The 20800-nt window shown below is 43.9% G+C and overlaps 1 protein-coding gene and 1 non-coding gene across 7 annotated transcripts in view; both read right to left on the bottom strand.

Annotated features, from left to right (window-relative positions):
• The window catches only part of PDE10A (phosphodiesterase 10A), a 605914-nt gene that overhangs the window by 65658 nt on the left and 519456 nt on the right, over nucleotides 1-20800 (bottom strand). For 5 of the 6 annotated variants that reach the window (XM_078447559.2, XM_078447557.2, XM_078447554.2 and 2 more), the window contains 7 exons: nucleotides 18974-19114; nucleotides 15936-16091; nucleotides 14332-14382; nucleotides 13240-13298; nucleotides 11136-11187; nucleotides 3351-3493; nucleotides 788-880 (listed from right to left, as the gene is read on the bottom strand). In XM_078447559.2, coding sequence (XP_078303685.1) covers nucleotides 788-880; nucleotides 3351-3493; nucleotides 11136-11187; nucleotides 13240-13298; nucleotides 14332-14382; nucleotides 15936-16091; nucleotides 18974-19114 — 695 coding nt within the window. Of the gene's footprint in view, nucleotides 1-787; nucleotides 881-3350; nucleotides 3494-11131; nucleotides 11188-13239; nucleotides 13299-14331; nucleotides 14383-15935; nucleotides 16092-18973; nucleotides 19115-20800 lie in introns of all 6 variants that reach the window. The other variant, XM_078447556.2, reaches the window with a different exon arrangement.
• TRNAK-CUU (transfer RNA lysine (anticodon CUU)) lies at nucleotides 1314-1386 on the bottom strand. The gene has a single exon. It is a non-coding gene; the product is annotated as a tRNA-Lys (tRNA).

Genomic DNA, 20800 nt, shown 5'->3' on the forward strand with positions numbered 1-20800 from the left:
ATCTGTTAAAATGAGATTATATAATTTGGTTTCTAATTCTCCAAAGAAACTCAAAACAAAATAAAAAACCTTTATAAGCCATCTGATATCCAACTTGAATAATATCCAATAAAAGCGGCAATCCATGGAGCCCCTGCTTTCTGTCTGTTGCAAAGTTGCCCGATCTCTTATGAGTATTTTCTCTAATTTTAGACACACGCACACACACACGCACACACACACACACACACACACACCCTACAAAATAGGCATCACTGTACCATTTTAAAGATGAAAAAACTGAGACTCCAAGAGATAAAGTAACTCACTCCAGGTCACTCCAGGTCACTCCAGAGTTAATTAATGATGGGACAGGGATTCCAAGGTAGGAAATTTCATCAGGAGAGGTTACTGCCTTGTAAGGTATGGTTTGATGGAGAATATGCCCAGGAAAAAATGAGAATACTATAATAACAATAATAAAATGATAATAATAATAATAATAATAATAATAATAATAAAAACGAAAGCAGCCTTAAAAGTTTAAACTGCTCCTGTATAAATGTGTTTATCGCATCTTAATCTCCTGTAGCTGGACAGCATTAGTGGTTTGCAGTCCATCATTTTATAAATATCTGAAAACACTTGAGGACTGATAAGAGAGTTGGTTCAAAGAAAGTGTCACAGAGCGCCCAGGAGGAAGGACCTCACGGCGATGGCAGGTGGGGAACTGGGGGCGCGTCATTACAGAGGCTCCAGCCAAGTGGGACGTGACAGAGAGAAGGATGGGCCGTAAGCTATTTCTTACCTGTTGAAGCGTGGGTCTGCATAGGCATCTGGAATGTTCAGGACTTCCCCTGTTCTTGCTACCTGACCAGCAATCCCTTTCTCAATTGAAAATCTGCAGATATAAAACCAGAGGGACATGCTAATTAAAATATAGATGATGTCAAATAATTCGGAACATGGAACATTTCACCACCCACTAAAGAGTAAGCGAAAAAGCATTGTTTCATTTTAAATACTCGCACTAATTTTACGTTTATGTATTCAAAATCACCTTATTAGGACGTAATACGGAAAGGTAAAGTAGAAAACCACTGCACGGTCATCACGGGAGAGCTTGTTGTAGGATATAATCCACAATACGTTAAACTACACTGGGTCACAAGTTGAAATTGAACAATGAACTAGCAGTCTCCTCTCATGACCAATAATAATCTTGTATAGTTGCAAAGCACCTTGTAATTTACAAGACGCAATGTAAGTTTTCTTTAACTATTTATACCTATTTTTATTTATTTATTTATTTGTTCATGTTTAAGTAGGCTCTATGCCCAGTACGGGGCTTGAACTCATGACCCTGAGATCAAGAGCCTCACGCTCTACCGACTGAGCCAGCCAGGCACTCCTGAACATAAATTTTCTTAACGAATTCTCACTGTGGTGTGAACGGAAGCCCATAAGGTTCAGTAATTTGTCAGTACTCCTAAAACACTGCTGGCACAACAGAAACGAGGTCCACACCAGTGCACTTCCCACCACACCACACATATAGCCAAACTCATAGGTTACACGAGAGTTTACACCTGACTTGAGACACTATGCAGGACTAGGACTTGAAGGCATTTCTAACACAAGCACTGCCTAAAAATAACACAACTTACAATGTCTAGTATCTTTCATTCTCTAATTTGCCAAATTTAAAAAGTCAAAATGCACGCTTTGATTACCCTTAATTATGTTTTGATATATCAGCATTTTCTCTTACAAATATATTCTCATCTTATAGGTTTCTCGTTGTGATATCATCATAACTCATGCGCTCGTTTCAAAGTTAGTTAAGAAAGATGTCTACAGTCTATGATATCTACAGATTTCAAAAGCTGGAAAATAATTTTTGTAATATTACATTTCGACATTATAGGAAATCACTGTTCCTGAAATAAAGCTCAACTTTAAGGCTGTTCCCTAGGGGAAAAAATAAAAGGAAAGTCGACACAGAAGAGAATGAACGTTCTTAAAAATGAAACCCAACATTGCATAGAAAGCAAGCTTGTTTCGTCCTGGTTTTCTTGCGCTTCGAGCAAGACGAACAGAACAAATTAGACGGCTGTAGGAAAAGAGTGTTAGAAACATTTCATGATTTATGCCTGATTTTCCTGCTTGGCTGCCTCTGTCAGCGGAGGCCCTGGCAAGGCAGGCGCTCACATACAAGGCTGGCATCAGCTGGCCACTGGAGCGAGAGTGGCCGGCACATTCCCCTCGCTGTCTCTCCCAGGCCCGTCCACGCAAACTTCGAGTGACCGTCTCCAAAAGGAGATCGATACCAGCACCGTTAAGGGACACTGAGCCTTCGGCAAGAGAACTCCCTTTACCTGAATGACTACGTGCAGACTGACTTACTGAGGGGCTAAAAAGCAAATACACCAGAAACAAAACAAAAATAACAAATCTAAACAGTGCCGCGACTTCGGACTGCGAATCCGTGAGTGTGGAATGCAGGGCCCGGCACAGAAGGGGAAGTGCTCAGGGGCAGGGGCAGTGGCGAGGCCTGGCTCGGGGCCACACGCACGTTTCTGGCACCTGATCCGCTCTCTTACACGACAGACCAAAGAAGAGCGGAACTTAGTCCGTGAGGAATTGTGTTTTCCTACGGCGTTTGCAACCACCAGAGCGCCTTACGCTCTTGCGTGGAAAAACAGTTGCACGAGACGTATAAGCAAAGGAACGCAAGGACGATCTCTGGGCGTCAGTGACGGTGCTCCCCGCAGTGGTTCAGACTGTGCGACCCGACTGTGGCAGGCACGCCTTACAGTCAGACCCCATTCCGTCCATTTGAGCGACGGCAGCTGCCACTTAAGGAACGAAGAAGCCTGTAGTTTCCAGATGCAGCGGGCGTGTGCTATCTGACTGACCACACCAGCTGTTCGGTTACGGACTCGTGTGCTTAAGTCATTCAGTCTATCAGGTCCATTTCCGCTACGGTCTGGACGCTGAGACCGCCGTCGGCTGGGAAGGGGCGGGGGCGATACCCCGCCGCTCCTACACAGAGGACCTGCAGACTCCAGGTGGGATGTTCCTTTACCTACCTGGGAGCACTAGTAAGTTTTTCCACCATGATTTCCAAAAGGACCGCCTCCGGAAGACGGCATTTCCAGGAGTGACGCTAAAGCTTCCTAGGCGCGGTTTCGCTGGCACTGCAATGTCATTCCCAGAAGTACTACCTTCAGGAGGCGGGTCCTGGTGGGAATGATATCACAGTATGACAAGTACTGTCAGCATACCTGTGAACAGGCACAGAAAGGTGGGTAACGGAACACCTGCACAGCCGCACTCGCAGTATAGGGACATTCTACTTCTAGCTGTACCTGATTTCTTTGGTCTTCTTGAAGACAGGTTTTCCTTCCTTTTCCTCTCCGATATCAAAAAGGTCTGAATATAACTCCTTGTTCTTATGGTCTACCTGGAAAAGTGCACAACGGTCGGCATTCACCAGATTTTTTGCATATATCTAAAGACAAACGATAAAGCGAGAGTGAGCCGACGGGAAATTCAGAGTTTAAAGGCAAACGTTATCAGACACAAATCTCAATGTCAGCTGACCTATACTCCACCTGGGCAGCAAATGAGCGCGGTAACTAAACAAATAGGAGCATATAAACACTCTGTTAACGTGCTGACACCGGCCGGCACCGATACGGACCAACAAACAGCCGCGGGGTGTGCGCGTCGTGCTGTTGTCGACACCACAGGGGTCTCGAAGGGGCTGGAACGCAGTTACCGGCCCCGCCCCCTCAGAGCCCTTCCCTCACACCGGTCCCTCTTCCAGAACCTCTGGGCTTACCCTTGTGCCCCCCGGGTGAGCCATTCTGCCGGGCTGGTATTCGCGACACGTCGGTCGTGAACAAGATACGAAACGTAATCTCTCGTGAGGTTCGTATTCACGTTTGTTGCTCCTGCTTGCTGCACTAACGATCCTGTGTAATTATTACTAAGCGTTTCCCGGGTGCCCACACGTTTACACACTCTGGGTGCCTTGATTCACTTCATCCTCACGGTAATAACATTAAGTCAGGGAGCATTTTCATCTCCACTTTACGTGTGAGGACAACCGAGGCAGGAGGCAACTCCTCATCCACTATCCCATGGCTAGTGAATGGCAGGCCGCGTGTTTGAACTCATGCTAGCTATTTTCATGGCCTGGCTCTTGTAATAAAAACACCCTTTTCCATTTCTAACTGGAACGCTCTGTTCACTTTGTCATTCACTCGTTCATCAGCCTCTTTCCGCAGTTACTTCTTTAATGCTAACATATCCCACTGACCCTGCCGGGTCGGGACTACGGTTGGAGAATTCCGGCAACCTCAGACCCCAGATTTTAGACATGAGATTTATTCCTCGGAGAGAAAGAGCTGATTCTTGGAGAAAAACAGCCGTCACAAAAGTCTGTGCAAGAGGGACATGGGCCACCTTGTGGCCACCAGAAAATATATAATCTCATGTGAAACTACTTTATTGGTCTAATGAAAAGAAGTCAGCATGGGTTAGATACACTGGTTCATCTCATATCACATACTTGTCTTTATAGATTGTACTCATTCACTGAGTACAGGCTGTGCCAGGGACTGATTTTACTGCATATTAAGATTATGAGAACTTGACAGTTTGTCTCTTTCCATTAGCCTGTGAGTTCTGGGACAGCAGAAGCTGCTTCTTTTTCCCACAGTATTGCAAATGCCCAGCACAAGGCCTAGAGTAGAGGTCAGCTAACTAAGTCCATCAGCCAAAGCCAGCCCACTGCCTGTTTTTATAAATAAAATTTTATTGGGAAAGGATTATGTTCATTCCTTTACGCAATGTTTAAGGTTGCTACAATAGCAGAGCTGAGTGTCTGCGATAGTGTTTGGCCCACGGAGCGTAAAACTTTACCAGAAAGGTTTGCCAACCCTTCGTTAAAACACATAAGCCTTCCGTAACCCAAGAAGTCTCAATAAATATTGGAGGAAGGATGAACGACATCAAGTTAGGGAGACAGTAATGGGACTGTGTTTTGGCAAATGGAAGAATCGCCCACTTATTCTGCAAACTCATGGTATCTTGAACTTTTAAATAATAATAATGGTCCTGAACTATTAGTGATTACATTATGAAAAGCAAAATTTGCATCCCTACTGACTAGGTCATGTTAAATGCTTAATACTTTGGCACGTACTTATGTTAATAATTATAAAAATCTAAACAGAACGGCCAATTTTCTAGAAAAGTGAGTTGACAAGTAATTGAAAAATCTGAACAGAAACAGAATAATAGGGCTCCTGGGTGGCTCAGTCAGTTAAGAATCTGACTCTTGGTTTCGGCTCAGGTCATGATCTCACAGTTCGTGAGACTGAGGCCTGCGTCGGGCTCTGAGTGGACAGTGCAGAGCCTGCTTGGGATTCTCTCTCTCTCTCTCTCTCTCTCTCTCTCTCTCTCTGCCCCTGTCACTCTCCCTGTTTCTCTCAAAATAAACAAACGTTAAAAAAAAGAAGAAACAGAATAATACAGACAATTGAAAAATTATCAAAGCATTATCCCCATAAAAGGCATCAGGCCCAAATGATTTCAAATATGAATCACTTAAGAACCTTCAACAAATAAATTTCCACCCTATGTTCAGAAAGAACGCAAGTTTTTCAGTTATTTTCGAAGCCCTGCTATGCCACTGATACTGAAAATTGACAAAGATACTACAAAAAAGCAGATCGCAGACCAATTTACCTTGGAACCCAGAGAAAACTCATAAACAAAAGTTTTAGTAAATCAGACTTAGGAATTAACATATTATAATATTTAAAAACTGTTCAGAACTGTTCAGTATCATAAACTCTAATATTTCATAATGGCAATAAAACAAAGGAAGAGATGATGCAATTATCTTCATGTCGCCAAAAAGGCACGTGAAGCCATTCGACCATCCTTCACGATAAAAACTTTCGTCAAGTGAAACCGAAGACTGGATCCACACGCACTTGTGTGTATGTGTACGTCTATCCCCATATCCTAAGCCCCTACGATGTCCGGCTTTGACAACCAACGGGGCCACACCCGGTGGACCCACAGCGCTATGGGAATCTGGGACGCTTGCCTTAAGGGGCTCACACACAGACTCACTTGCCTCAGGGACCAGCGCACAAGCACCAGTTGGAGAAGCTCCTAGAATGCACCTGAAGGAGATTCCTTTGCTAATTTTAAAGTGCCTGCCAGATGGGCAGGAGCCCTGAGACACACAAAAGCGCTGGTATGCAGTCCACACAGGGGGTCCTCCTTGATCACCTGGCTCTGGTGGCCGGGGCAGGGGCGGGGGGCTCGCATCACCGGGGCCTACAGGACTGCGACAATCCAGGCTACCCCTCGCCCATCCCCCCAGGGCACGACGCCGACAACAGACTGAAACACACCCCTCCTTCCTGTGAAAAAGGCCTGTGGACTTGTCATGGAGCTTCGACCTGAGGAGCCGTCGCGGGCTTGCCCACCTGGAGACCCCAGAGGAGCATCAGGGGCGGTTGGTCGAGGACGCCATCTTCGTGCTCTCCTCGGCCCTGTCACAGCTCGCCAGTACCTCTCAGAAAGGAGCTCGTACGCTCGTCTGGAGCCCCAAGTTTTACAAATGTCCCCCAGGTCAGCCGCCCTGGAGGCCAGCTCCACAGCCGAGGCCCACGTACGGTCGTACGTACATCTGCATCCTCTAAAAGCTGCTGCCTGACATTCTCCTTCTCGTCAGCCAGGAACGAGGCGCTGACACGTCCTTCCGCGTGTAGCACTGTCAGGTCTTAGCACACCCTTCACGAGGGGGCCTAACAAGAATACATCCGGCTGCTGAGATGACCGCAAAGGTGTGAAAGACCATCAGGTGCCAGGGGAAGCCGAACGATGAGGCCTGCACAAGGTGTCCCTGCAAGACCGGGGGGAGACAGCTGTCTCACCTCGTACAGAGAAACAACACAGAGACGGGCACCTGGGGTGGGGGGCTCTGTGGGCTGAGCGTCCCACTTCGGCTCAGCTCATGGTCTCACGGTCTGTGAGTCTGAGCCCCGCATGGGGCTCTGTGCTGACGGCTCGGAGCCCGGAGCCTGCTTCGGATTCGGTGTCTCCCTCTCTCTCTGCCCCTCCCCCGCTCACGCTCTGTCTCTCTCTCTCTCTCTCAAAAATAAATAAACATTTTTAAAAAAGGAAACAAACACAGAGAGTTGAGCAAAATTAAGAAAATAGAGAATATGTTCCAAACAAAGGAACAAGATAAAACATCAGAAAAAGAAACTAATGAAATGGAGATCGGTAACTTAGATAGAACTCAAGAACAGTCATAAAGATGCTCGCCCAACACGGGGAAGAGACCAACACAGTGAGAACGGACAACACACTCAATGATGAAAAGCTGAGAGCTTTTCCTCTAAGATCAGGAATAAGACAAGGATGCCACTCTCACCGTTTTTGTTCAACAGAGTATTAGCACTTCTAGCCAGAATAGTGATGTAAGAGAAAGAAAAGCCATCCACATTCGATAGAAACAAGTAAAACTGACGTGATTTTATAGAGAGAAAACCCTAAAGACTCCGCAGGCGCGCGCGCGCACACACACACACACACACACACACACACACACACACACAAACCTTTTAGAACTAATGAACAACTTCAGTAAAATTGCAGGGTATAAAATGAACATACAGAAATCTGCTGCATTTCTATATACTAACCAACTATTAGAAACAGAAATTAAGAAAACAATCCCATTTACAATTGCATCAAAAGAATAAAATACCGAGGAACAAATTTCATCAAGGAAAGGAGAGACCTGTATGCTGGAAATTGTAAGACACTGATGGAAAAAGTTGAAGACACAAATAATTGGAAAGATACTCCATGCTCATGGATTGGAGGAACTAATATTGTTAAAATGACTGTATTATCCAAAACATCTACAGATTCATTGTAATCCCTATCAAAATCCCAATGGAATTTTTCACAGAACTAGAACAAAGAATCCTAAAATTCCACACACAATACTTCAAACAGCCAAAGCAATCTTGAGAAAGAACCAATCTGGAAGTATCACGGTCCCTGATTTCAAACGATATTACAAAGCTATAATAATCAAAACAGTATGGTTCTGGCATAAAAACAAAATAGAGAGTCCACACAGATGGTCAATTTGTGACAAAGAAGGCAAGAATGTAAATGGGGAAAGGGTCGTCTCTTCAATAAAGGGTGTCAGGAAAACTAGACAGCCAGAATGCAAAGGAATGAAACTGGTCTCGTATTTTGTAACACATGAAAAAACTGACTCACAATGGATTAGAGACTTGAATGGGAGACCTGAAACCATAAAATTACAAGAACAAAAATACAGGCAGTAAGTTCTTTGACCCTGGTCTTGGCAATGTTTTTTTTTTTCTGGTTTGTTTTTTGTTTCTTTTTGTTGTTTTTGGATCTGATTCCAAAAGCAACGGCAACAAAAGGAAAAGTAAGTGGGAATACACAAATAAGAAATCTTTTGCACAGCAAAGGAAACCATCAACAAAATGAAGAGGAAATCTATTGAATGGGAGAAAATATTTACAAATTGTATATCCAGTAAGGGACGAATACCCAAAATATATAAAAAATGCCTACAACTAAACAGCAAAACACAACAATCCAATTAATAAATGGACAGAGGATTTGAACAGATATTTTTCCAAAAAAGACATCGGATGGTCAACAGGTATGTGAAAAAGATGCTTAATTAACATCATGAATCGTCACGAAAATGCAAACCAAAACCTCTATGACATATTACCTAACACTCTTGAAATCAAGAGTCAGAAGCTCAACTGACTGAGCCGCCCAAGTGCCCGAATTATGCCTCATTTAAAAAAAACATACAATTTGCGGTAGCGGGTGATTCATTTGGTTGAGCGTCCAACTCTTGATTTCACTTCAGGTCACGATCACACGGTTCACGAGATAGAGCCCCAGGCTGACAGCACAGAGTCTGCTTGGGTTTCTCTCTCTCCCCTTCCTCACTTGTGCACAGGTGTCTCTCAAAATATATAAACATTAAAAAAACCCCACAATTACGTAATAGAAAGAAGAGAGTGCATATATTTGATAAGGCAAATTTTACTGTTCAGTGTGCTATTGAATATGTCGGAAAATCAAGAAAATCAACTGAAAAACAATCACAGGTTGTGAGAAAGGCTTCTTCTGTTTTAAGATCAGTGATTCTGAACATAACGTTCACGTTTTCATTCTCCCCAAATAGAGGCTTTCAGTTTGAACTGGTACTCTTATGTGCTGAAATCAGAAATCCTAGACCTGTTTGGGGAACATTTATGAACTCCAAACATCTGAAGGTCATTCTAAAAGCCACCTGCCTCTCTCATTCATGCCCGCGCGTGTGCGCGTGCACACACACGCGCACACACACACAGCTTTACTCGTAAGTGGAAAGCAACTTCTTGATAACAAGAGTGGATTTAAGATTCAGTGAAAACAAGGCACACTGTTGGACGGAAGCAGGGAGAGTAACAAATTTTCCTCAGGGTGTAAGCTCCCATATCTCATCGTTAGGTATGTTGGTTGTAGGACCCCAGCAGATACTACGTAACTACTTAAGGACTTTTCCTCGTATTCCTAATTTGCTAGGAGTTTGCATCTACTGGGTGTTGAGTATTATAAAGCTTTTGTAATCCATTCTGAAAATAATGTAATTTTTCTCCCTTTACTCAATTAGAATCGGGAACTACGTTAATTTATTACTTAACGTCGAACTGCTCTTGCATTCCTGGGGTGAATGCTTCTTAGCTGATGTCACCTTTCCTCCTGGGTTTGCTGTTTATCACTGATTTCGGATGTTTGCGTCTATATTCTGCTCAATGGCTTTCCTTTTTTCCACCGTTGGGGAATATGAGCGTTAGGCCAAAAAGTCAAGGAATAGCCAGTGTCGGTGAGAATGTGGAGAAGCCGGAACCCGGGTGCACTGCTGACGGGAACAGAACCTGGTGCAACTGCACGGAAAACAGCCTAGCAGCTCCTCCGGAAGTGAAACACACAATCCCCGCGCGACCCGGCAGCGCCACTCCCTAAGTACAGACAACTGAAAACACGTATTCAAGCGAAGAAAGCTATACAGATGTTCAAAGCAGTACTTTTCCCATCAGCCAAAATGTGGCAACAATCCAAACGTTTATCAGCTGACGATGGGCAAAGAACGTGCACGTCTATCCACATAACAGAGTATTATTCAGCCACAGAAATGAGTGAAGTGCTGATATTTGCTACAGCACGGGAGGACTTGAACACGGTACGCTAAGGGAAAAAAGCCAGGCACAAAACCCACATATTACATGATCTCTTTTATGGGAGATGTCTAGAACAGGTAAATCCACAGAAAAAGAATTAGGTTAATGGTTGCTTAGGATGGGGGCGGGGGTGGGCAGGAAGGAGAATGGGGGCCTCAATAGATGATGGCTAACATGACACGTAGTGTCTTTTTTAAGTAATGAAAATGTTCTAAATCGACTGGTGATGGCTTCACGTATCTTTGAATATGCTAAAAACCGCTGAACTGACCACTCGAAACGGATAAATAGTGTGGCATGTGAATTATATCTCAACAAAAACGGTCTTAAAAAAGATAAATAATACAAGAACCAGTCAACAAGTATCTTCCCTAGTCAAGCTATGTTCATCCATATATTTATATTTCTATATTCTTAATATTTTTCACTTCATAGAAGTCTACTTCCTGTGGCTTTCAGCTCCAAGTGCCCACTAGTCTTCCAGAAGAGAGGAACACGTAAGACTAAAACTAAACAGAACGAACCTCAAGTGGTTGGGAATCCCCACTACGGTCGACATGCACAAGGTCTTTTGGAGAATATAAGAAGGCACCGAATGTTTTTCAAAGTTTAGCTCGCCACTAAATAATGAAAAGCTCAGACATTTTCCCAAAAGTTGTTGAAACCCCCTCACAATGAACAAAAGTCACAAAGAAATCAAAGTAACACCTGGAGATCACTAAGTGCCGTCTTTCCATCATGACTTTAAGACAGCTTATGCCTCTAATAATGCATTAAAATGTTCCCCCATATATTAGGACATGAATCATTTTCGAACAAAAACCAACCTACCATTATGTGTTCAAGTAGAGAGTCTATTGCGACTATGTTATCAAAATATGTCCTGAAAAAAAAAAGGAACAGAAAACTGGTAATTACTCTAAATAGGAACACAGAACATCTTAAACTTTGCATACATTTCCCAGTTTTGTCTACATTGAAGTAAAAAACGTAAATAGACATGTTGTTTGATTTTTGTCCTTTTGTGGAAACAACCAATAACAAGTTACTTTAGAGATAAATGAAACCTTATCAGTAACTTTGGTATGGAGTATCTAATTTTGGACAGTATTTTATTGGTAAGTACCTATTTTGAGAGCAAGTTTGTAGCATTTAAGTAAAACTATGAAGGGATAAAATTGCCCACCATTTTTAATATTTTCATGAATAACTTTGATCTGAAATAAAAATGTTCAAATTTGCTTAATCTCATTAATACAGTTAAAATGTAAATTAGCACTGAAAACCTGGAAAGTTAAAACACAGTTGCACTGTACCGAGAAAGCCATGTAACTCATTTGAGAAGAAATGTCAGAATACAAGAAATAATGACGACCTGATCATTTTACACGAGTAACTTGTGTTCGTTACTACAAACAGCAGGTAAATACTTAGGAGATACGTGGCAGCTACATTGAAATGTCAACCTGATAAACGAGGAATGAGTAGGCATGTATTCTAGGGGATATTTTAACATAGGATCTACTGGTTCCTGGGAACTTAGCAAGGGACTCAGAATTAAGATAACTGAATAGTGATAAACAATGCCTTTCGCTTAAAAGACAAATTACCCAGCTTGGAGCCACTGAGACGCTGGTAATGTAATGTACCACAGGCAAGGGGGGAAGGTCCAGTGGGTTTCCCCGAGGGAAGAGATTTACAGGGATCGAATCGGGCTGTGGAAGCCTTGCAAAGTGTTCAACTCCACTAGCAAAGGAAGGTGAGTGGCTTCCCTTCCTGTGCGCTTGGGTGGTCAAGTCATGTGTCCCAGAAGTACTGTTTGATTCTGTCTCGGGGACACAGGGGCCTGGCGATCAAAGGAAAGCACCCTCATCCCCATGTTTCTCTAATTGCGTATTTCAAAACAGCATGTAACACAAAGCAGCACCTTCAGACTAATGAGTGCTGGGGTCCCAACAGTCCTTGACGAGGAAGGTATTAAGTGCCACCAAAGTGGCCCGTGAGGGAGAACACGGTCCCGGCCGCTGCCAGTGGCCGTGGAACAGCAGGTATGTTATTCCTCCGTTAACTTGCCACAGGACGTGGCCCTGAAGTGACCACCTCCTGGGCCATTATTTCAGATTTCGGCCATTCAGTAGATGGCTCAGATCTACAGACAACCCCGCTGGGAGCAGGGGAACCGATATGAACCGATGTTGTGGTGAATGTCTCTACCTGCTTCCGCCCCCGCCCAAGGAAGCTTTTCCAGGGCAAACTTCAGGGAAATGGAACATTTTCTCTGAAGTGGTATTTGAGCTCCCATACACGGGAAAATTAAAATAATAGTAATATTGCCGATACGGGGGCGCCTGGGTGGCTCAGTCGGCGAAGCGTCCGACTCTCGGTTTCGGCTCAGGTCGTGATCTCATGGTTCGTGAGTTCCAGCCCCACGCTGGCTCTGTGCTGACAGCGTGGAGCCTGCTTGGGATTCTCTGTCTCTCCTTCTCTCTCTTTCTCTGCCCCTCCCTGCTCACTTTCTCTCTCAAAACAAATAAATAAACTTAAAAAAGATATTGCTCATCTGGTTTAATTTACTGACATTTTCAGAAAATGCCAGAGAGGGTTTTTGGAAAATAATAAACTAGAACATTTCCTCTTCTACTGCTCTCGGCTTTCTCCTGCAAAAACAGGAATACTTAGTACCTTTAACATGCGCTAGTGAGTCTAATTAGAAGATACGCACCAAACTGCAAATAAGTATTATCGCATATACGTCTGCAATCCTTCACTTGTAAAGTGACCACGGGTGCGAACGTAACTTCACGGTCCGGGACGGGAACCTTTCTTACCAGACTACCGACTGCAGAATACACAGTACCTATTGCCGTCGGAGCCTGCACTGAGGGTAAACCCCTGATCCGAAAGAACTACGTCACCCCTAGAAACCAACACTTACTTGGATACGTCAAGGAGGAAGTCATTCAATTCGGTCTGCTTGGCAAGGCCTCTGCACACCTGCCAAAGAGAATGATGACTATTAATTGTAAGAGAGTTCCCCTTACGAAAAGGAACAATTCAGGAATACTATTTTCCCTCACTGTATTTTGAAAGGTGTGACGCGATCACTTTTTATAACATGGTAATACTATCAATGGCAAGTTGAGACTTGAGATACTTCAATCCCAAGTATCTATGGAAGGCTTACGTGTGCTAAGCTCTGTTTTATGCACTTTATTATCTCAATCAGCACAGAACACCATGGACTGGGGATTTGCTTTCCTCATTGAAGCAAGAAGTCGTGCAGAACCACGCTCCCGCTCCAGAGTCACTGAGGGACGGGGCCAGCGTTCAGACCCAGGTGATCAACCTCCACGGTTACTCTTTAAAACTACTTCCCACTTTACACGACTGACACGTGGGCACGCATCCCACTTATACGCGAGACGGTCAGGCCCGAGAGGTCCTTGCTCCCCACGCTATCACTCTGTAACTGTGTGCTTTTTCTCCTCCTATCCCACAATCTGAGTTTGCTGCAACAGATTTTTCCACAACAAAGAGAGGTGGAAGGTACAAGGGGGGAATTGTTTCGCTGCTGTGTCCCCGAATTCTGAGGTTGAGTTACTGGGAGACTCAATAAAGTCTGTGGTCTTTCCAGTTAGAGCGTATTTTCAAGAGAAGCCAGTATCTGAAATTGGACATCAAAGTTTCCATATACCATTTAGTTCAGAGGATGCCTTAATTTAGGAAATGGGACTCATGATAATATCAATGTTACTGCCAGCAGGAGGCCGTCAGTGGAAAGCAAATACTGTGACAGAGCCCACACCATTTACTGTACAAACGATTTATAGTTATACATAAATACACGGCAGTAATTGCAAGATGTTAAAGGCAGGGAGTAAGTAAATATAAGTGAGTAGACACAACAGTTGAGAAATAACAAAACACCTAATATCCAAAAATGACACACTAGGGTCACTTAGTAAGCCCCCCCCCCCCCCCGCCCCGTGGGCACCGGAGCCCCCGGGAAAACACCCCCGGGACACACCTGCACCTGATGGATGGCTACTGAAGCCCAGGCAAGATTTGCTGTCGCGACCTACAAAAAAAGGGATGACACACGTTTTGATTAGTCACATGCAGAGACCCCAACACAGCGCCTCCAGCAGAACCGCGTATGAGTCATTTCCTGAGCCCACTGAGTATCTGAATATTTTGCCAAACGCAGAGCATCGAATATGTAGAAGGTTTCTCTTTCGTATTTCCTGCTCCTTTATAATGGAGCCTAACGCTCTCTCGATCCTCTTAATTTGGGATAAAAAAGCAAGACAAAGGCCTGAGAGCGCTAGCCTCCGACGATTTTCGCAGAAAATGATTACTTTCCAGTTGAACAAAAACACTATTAAAATGGCCTCGGTGACTAGCATAAAACGATGAAGTATTTGCAACCTCCTGCTGACAAGTTCTCAAATTCCTGGCCCTGCCGCTTCTTTTATTGTTCGTTCGCTTCCCCAACATTTGCTGGGTGCCTAGTAGGTACCGGGCACTCCTCTAGATGCCGGGGACCCGGCCACCAGCAGCGACACCGCAACAGCTCACAGCGGACCGTGGGAGAGAGAAAGACGAGGAGGAGAGCCAGTGAGGCGCACGGCGCGCCAGCTGCTGACAAGGGGCCAGAGAGAAGAGGAGGCACCAGAGGGAGAGGAAATGCTGGGGGAGCCGCCCGAGCCCACATGCAGTGCTCAGGGAAGGCCTCCTCCGCGAGAGGGCAGCACGTGGGGACAACTCCTGAGGGAGGCGGCTGGGTCGGGACAACGAGGACACGCAGAGCCCAGGCCGAGGGACAGCACGTGCGCGGGCTCTGAGCCGGAGCGGGTCAGCCTTGCTCGAGGGTCCAGTGTGGCTGGGGGAGGGGGGAGCGGGAGGTGGGGGTCATCCCGCTAAGTGGACAAGGCCCCTGAGGGATGGGCGCATATGCACCCTGGGAGTGACACACACATCCCGGCAGTAACTGGTTTTAGGGTCAATGAGCCAATTCTGATCCAGGGAATACTTCACGGAGCCCACGGGTTCCCAAATGTATTTGGTGCTGGAGCCTTTACTCAGGATACGCTCTAGGGAGAGGTCGTTTTTAAGAAAACTTCATAAAGACAACCAGAAAGTGAAAATTCTACAAAGTCACCCTGCTACTTTATTTAGTTCATAGTACGGCATACTTCAATTTGTCTTGTTAGAATGAATTCCTACTAAAATAAATTACTGGATTTCTTTTTTTATGAACGTGTAGGTATTATTTTTGAGAAAGAGAGACTGCCCATGCATAGGACCTTGACTGGGGGAGGGGCAGAGAGCGAGGGGGACAGAGGATCCCAAGCAGGCTCTGAGCTGTCAGCACAGAGCCCAAAGGCGGGGCTCGAGCTCACGAACGACGAGATCGTGACCTGAGCTGAAGCTGGACACTTAGCCGACTGAGCCACCCAGGCGCCCCTAGATTACTATACGTCTAATTGAATCAGTTTTCCCTCTAAATAAGTACAAAAGAAAAAGTTTTTAAAAACCATCAAAACGTTGTTAAGCAACGTGTGGTTTGTGCTATTCACTCATCTATTCACTGAACAATATTAATGAGTAGCCTCAGCGGGCTAGCCTCACCTCCTGATGACTCATACAGAAGGCTTCTTTGCCCCAGTGCCGATACAGCTCAAGGATGCCAATCAAATCACCGATTGCAGTGACAATTGGTAAACAAAGAACAGACTGTATACGAGTCCCAGACTCCAGGCCAGTACCTCTTGGAAATCGTTCATCCTGAAAAATAAAGGGAGAAAAGATACAAATTCAGTTTCGGTAAAAGATGGAATTGTCACGTTATGATTCTTATTTGTCAGAAATCGCCTAATACTTGCAATAAAACACAGCTAGTCTCTTTAAAAGGAAAACCAAATGACAATGGACACTATAAACTGTATTTAAGAAAACGCTTATCTTAGGGGGCACACGCCGCCCGATGTTTACGGCAGCACTATCGACAACAGCCAAACTACGGAAAGAGCCCAAATGTTCATCGATTAACAAACGGATCAAGAAGACGTGGTGCATGAATACAAGGGAATACTACTCAACCACCAAAGAGAATGAAATCGTGCCATTTGCAACGACGTGGATGGAACCAGGGTGTATTATGCTACGCGAAATGCCTCAGAGACAAATACCATACGATTTCACTCATATGCGGAATTTAAGAAACAGAACAGGTGAATACATGGGAATGGGGGAAAAAAGAGACAGGGACTGGATTTAAGACATTTTTAAATACAGAGAACAGACTGAGGGTTGTTGGAGGGCGGTGGGTGGGGGATGGGCTAGAAGGGTGAGGGGCATTAAGGACACTTGTTGAGATGAGCACGGGGTGTCATATGTGAGTGATGAAATCACTGAAGTCTACTTCTGAAACCAATTACTATACTATATGTTAGCTAACTAGAATTTAAATAATAATTTGGGGAAAAAAAGTTTATCTTTAGTAACCTGGCACCTATGCACAGATACTGCTTTAATGTTTCTTTATCCCTGTGGAGTAGAATTTACTTAATTAATGAATATATATTAATTTCATGCCATAATAAAAGGAATTATGCTGGCTAACACGTATTTATCCGTCACCGTCTATGTGCCGTAACTTTTCCGGGGCCTTTACCGGTATAATGTCACGAGTGAAAATGACTCCACATGTAAATACCACAAGAAGGAAAGTTTGTTGTTTCTCTTCTTTTTTTCAGGTTAGAATAATGTCAAAGTGTGTGGGTTTTTCAAAAAGTTTTTAATGTTTTATTTATTTTTGAGAGAGAGACAGAGAGCAGGAGAGGGGGGAGAGAGGGAGACACAAGGTTGGAAGCAGGCTCCAGACTCTGAGCTGTCAGCACAAGAGCCTGACGCGGGGCTCAAATTCACAAACTGTGAGATTATGAGTCGAGCAGAAGTCGGATGCTTAACCAACTGAACCACCCAGGCACCGCAAATAATGTCAAAGTGTACGTTAACGATGATCATTCTGATTGAATCTCAAAGGCCCATATTAAGTATTCAAATCATCTAATAATTATCAATTACTTATAAAGAATGAAATTGGTCCTTTGACTTTAATAACTTTCTAGCTTAACAAATCACTCAAAGGAATACAGGGAAATCAAATGAATTAATCCCCAAACACTAATTCTCCTTATTGAATTTCTGCTGTTCTGTAGGAAGCTTTTCATAAATCAATAGCACAGATCAGTATTGCTGATTTATAGGTCTTTTGAAAGCTTGAATATACACCAGGACATGTTCAAGGGACAACCTATATGGTATCTTAACACTTTCCAAAACTGCAGTGTATTTGAGATGGGACATCGTGTGAGTTTACGGTGCAAACATGCTGATTTGGCGTATCCATATGTTGTAATATGACCGCCATTGTAGTAGTTTGCATTTCTATCTCGTCACGTGATTAGCCTACAACTAGATCTAGTCTTTCAGTGACCTTCGTCATCTACATCCGCATCTATACAGATAACTGGAGGCAAAACCGCAATTAAAACCCAGGTCTCTCGACTCTAAGTTAGCACTTTCCAGAGCAATTTCCTTACACCTGTTTGCCTACCTGTCCATTTCAGCCTAAACTCAGGGAGTGACTCTTCGTCACGAGGCTCACCTATCGCGTGGGAGACTGCACTAAGGGCTCCGTTTCGTCACGCTCCCTACGTCCGCGTCCTTCGTCAGTACCCTCCAGTATCGAGTCCGGGTTTGCTTACGTGACTCACTTGAACCAACGCGAGGGTGGGAAATGCGATACCAGCAGAGGCTTGAAAACTCACTTGCATGTTCCAAGTCTTCTCTGGAAGCCTTGCCACCATCGTTGAGAACATTCCAGGCTGGCCTTACTTAGGGGTGGGGTGGAGTGGGGAGCTGGGGAGGTGTGGGAGTGACAAACACAGAGAACTGAGGCCATCTAAGGCCAGCCAGTTGACGTCAGTTGACGGCCAGTTGATGTCAGATGCACAAGCAAGCCCAGCTGAAGGTGGCCCAATCCAGGGCTCAGGAGAAGTGACAAGTGGCTGTTGGGTGACAGCATTGATACTCGGGCAGCACAGCCCTCAGCACCAGCTGACTCATTCGTGTGCATCTTGCTACGACATGAAACTCAAAACAGTAATCATCCAGGGGCGCCTGGGGGGCTCGGTCAGTGAGACGACGGCTCAGGTCACGATCCCACGGTGCACGGGATGGAGCCCCGGGTCATGCTCTGCACTGACAGCAGGGAGCCTCCTCGGGATTCTCTCCCTCCCTCTCTCTTACCCTTCCTTGCTCGTGCTCTCTCTCTCTCAAAATAAATAAATAACCAAAAAACAAACAAAACAAAACAAAACACCCATAGCAATCATTTAGTTTACGTGAATATAAACCTACAATTTATGTTCAAATGTATTGGTATGGACCGAAATAAGAGCTAAAAGTAGCCCTCGGTGGGTATCGTAAGATAGGATTTTCTGAGGACAAAAGTTCATTTACAAACAAATTCATTTATTGATCTGTATCTTGCTCTAATGCGTTTATAAAACGGCTTGAATCGTAACAGCAAAATGATATGCCACCTGCATGAAATAAATACTTCAGGTTACGAATGTCACAAAAAGCAAAAAGCCATTTACCCCAAGGATGTCTTCCACGAGCAACGTTTTTCTGGATTTGGCCACGTAGGCAGAGATGGTGGTGCCCTGGGCGATGGGCCCGGCAGGGATGAGCCGGGGTTTCCCTTCCTTGATTCCGGGGGGGGTGAACACACACAGACTCTAGAAGAAGGAAAGAACACGTCTTACGGATTTTACAGACCTCCCTGTACTTCCGCACTAACAGACAGACTCCTAGGTATTACTTATCAGTCACGAGGCATCTTTGAGCCAACGAAAATGAGGAAGATGCCTTGCAATGATCCAAGTGGGGTGTGTGAGGTGGAATTCTCTCCGGTATTCCCAATGGGACACAAAACACAGGCTTGATGTAGGACTAAAATCAATGTCCAGGCACAGCAAACCTCGCAAAATGGCCTCTTATCTCGATATATGGAAAATAATAAAATACAAAGTAAGTGGTCCTTGGGGTCCAGATACTGCCAAACGAGAAACAGAGAACATCGGGTCCAACCTGCCCCAGAGGCTGGCACACAGATCTGGAGACAGGATCAGTGACTACAAGTCAAGTTGTTCAGAACATTGTTTCTTCCTCTTTTTTTTTATGACTCAATCACTCCATTCTTTAAACTGGCCTGACTATAAAATGACAGATTCAAAATACTCTCGATAAACATTTTGCTCTCCTCTGTGCAAAAAATTACGGACAAATCTGGGTGCATCTTTTTCTTTCAAATGACCAGGTGGGAAGGTAAAGTCCTGAAGGTATCTTAAAATAAATGTTTTTTTTTTTTAATATGATCAGTTATTTTTACTAAATCCAGTACTTTGAATAAATTTCTACTAAGAATTGCTAACCAAAACAAATCCCCTAGAGATTGGGGGCAGTATTTTGACATCACTATATTACGATTATCTACTCAATTTGAAAAGTATTAAGGTTCAGTAAATTCTCCCAGCACTTTACTTTTATCTTAGACTGGACTGCTGTAAGTTAAAGCCTGAAGACCTGTGAAGCAGTAAGATTAGACAATCCTCTTAAGCTATACATGTTCCTATTAATACTTACTAAGCAAATTCTCGGTAAAGACATCGAATTGGATCTAATTATACACGTATTAGATCAGTGATCTTCAAGGCTTTGTAATGTCAGAGAATACTTTCTTCCTATAAAATCTTAACTTATAATCACAGGAGAGTAAACCCTATAAACTCGAGCTCCTTCAATCAGCCAGGAGTAGGGAGGAGGAAAGGAAAGCAAAGCATAGGCGCACCCCAGCTGCTTGAAATAAGTCATTACTTACAGATTAGAGGCGAAGTTCAAAATATTTTTATTCACGCCTATAGCTCTATCAGTTTGGACTGTGCCTAAGTAGTATTTGTTATTAAGTACAATGCCTGTGAAAAATATTTTTAAAATGATTCTTATTAAGGGATTAAGTTTAAAACGCTTATTACAAGTTATGCACTTTTAAAAGATTTTTAAGATTTAACTACACATAAGATGGTAAATGACAACTTCACCTTATTTTTAGAGGTTAGACTTCAGTGTCGCTATTTTTAAAGTTACTATAATTCTATTACCCACCAATATGCACATGGCATAGATGATGTAATCTGATTTCTTACCATCGCCACATGACAAGCCAGTGTGCCACCCTCTCTTAAGATTGAAAGAAGAGTAGAAAAAGTATTCAAGAATGGGAAGATGGGATAATTGCAAGAAAAAGGTGTAGAGGATACGCTGTATCTAGCTGGAAGAAAAATCAGAGTTAATGACGATTTTCTCAAACTATGAGAAAGTTAATCCTAAGAAATCTGCTGAGAAACGTTCTCTTTCTTTACCAA

This window comes from Panthera onca, chromosome B2, assembly GCF_046562875.1.
Source record: "Panthera onca isolate mPanOnc1 chromosome B2, mPanOnc1 haplotype 2, whole genome shotgun sequence".
NCBI lineage: Eukaryota > Metazoa > Chordata > Mammalia > Carnivora > Felidae > Panthera > Panthera onca.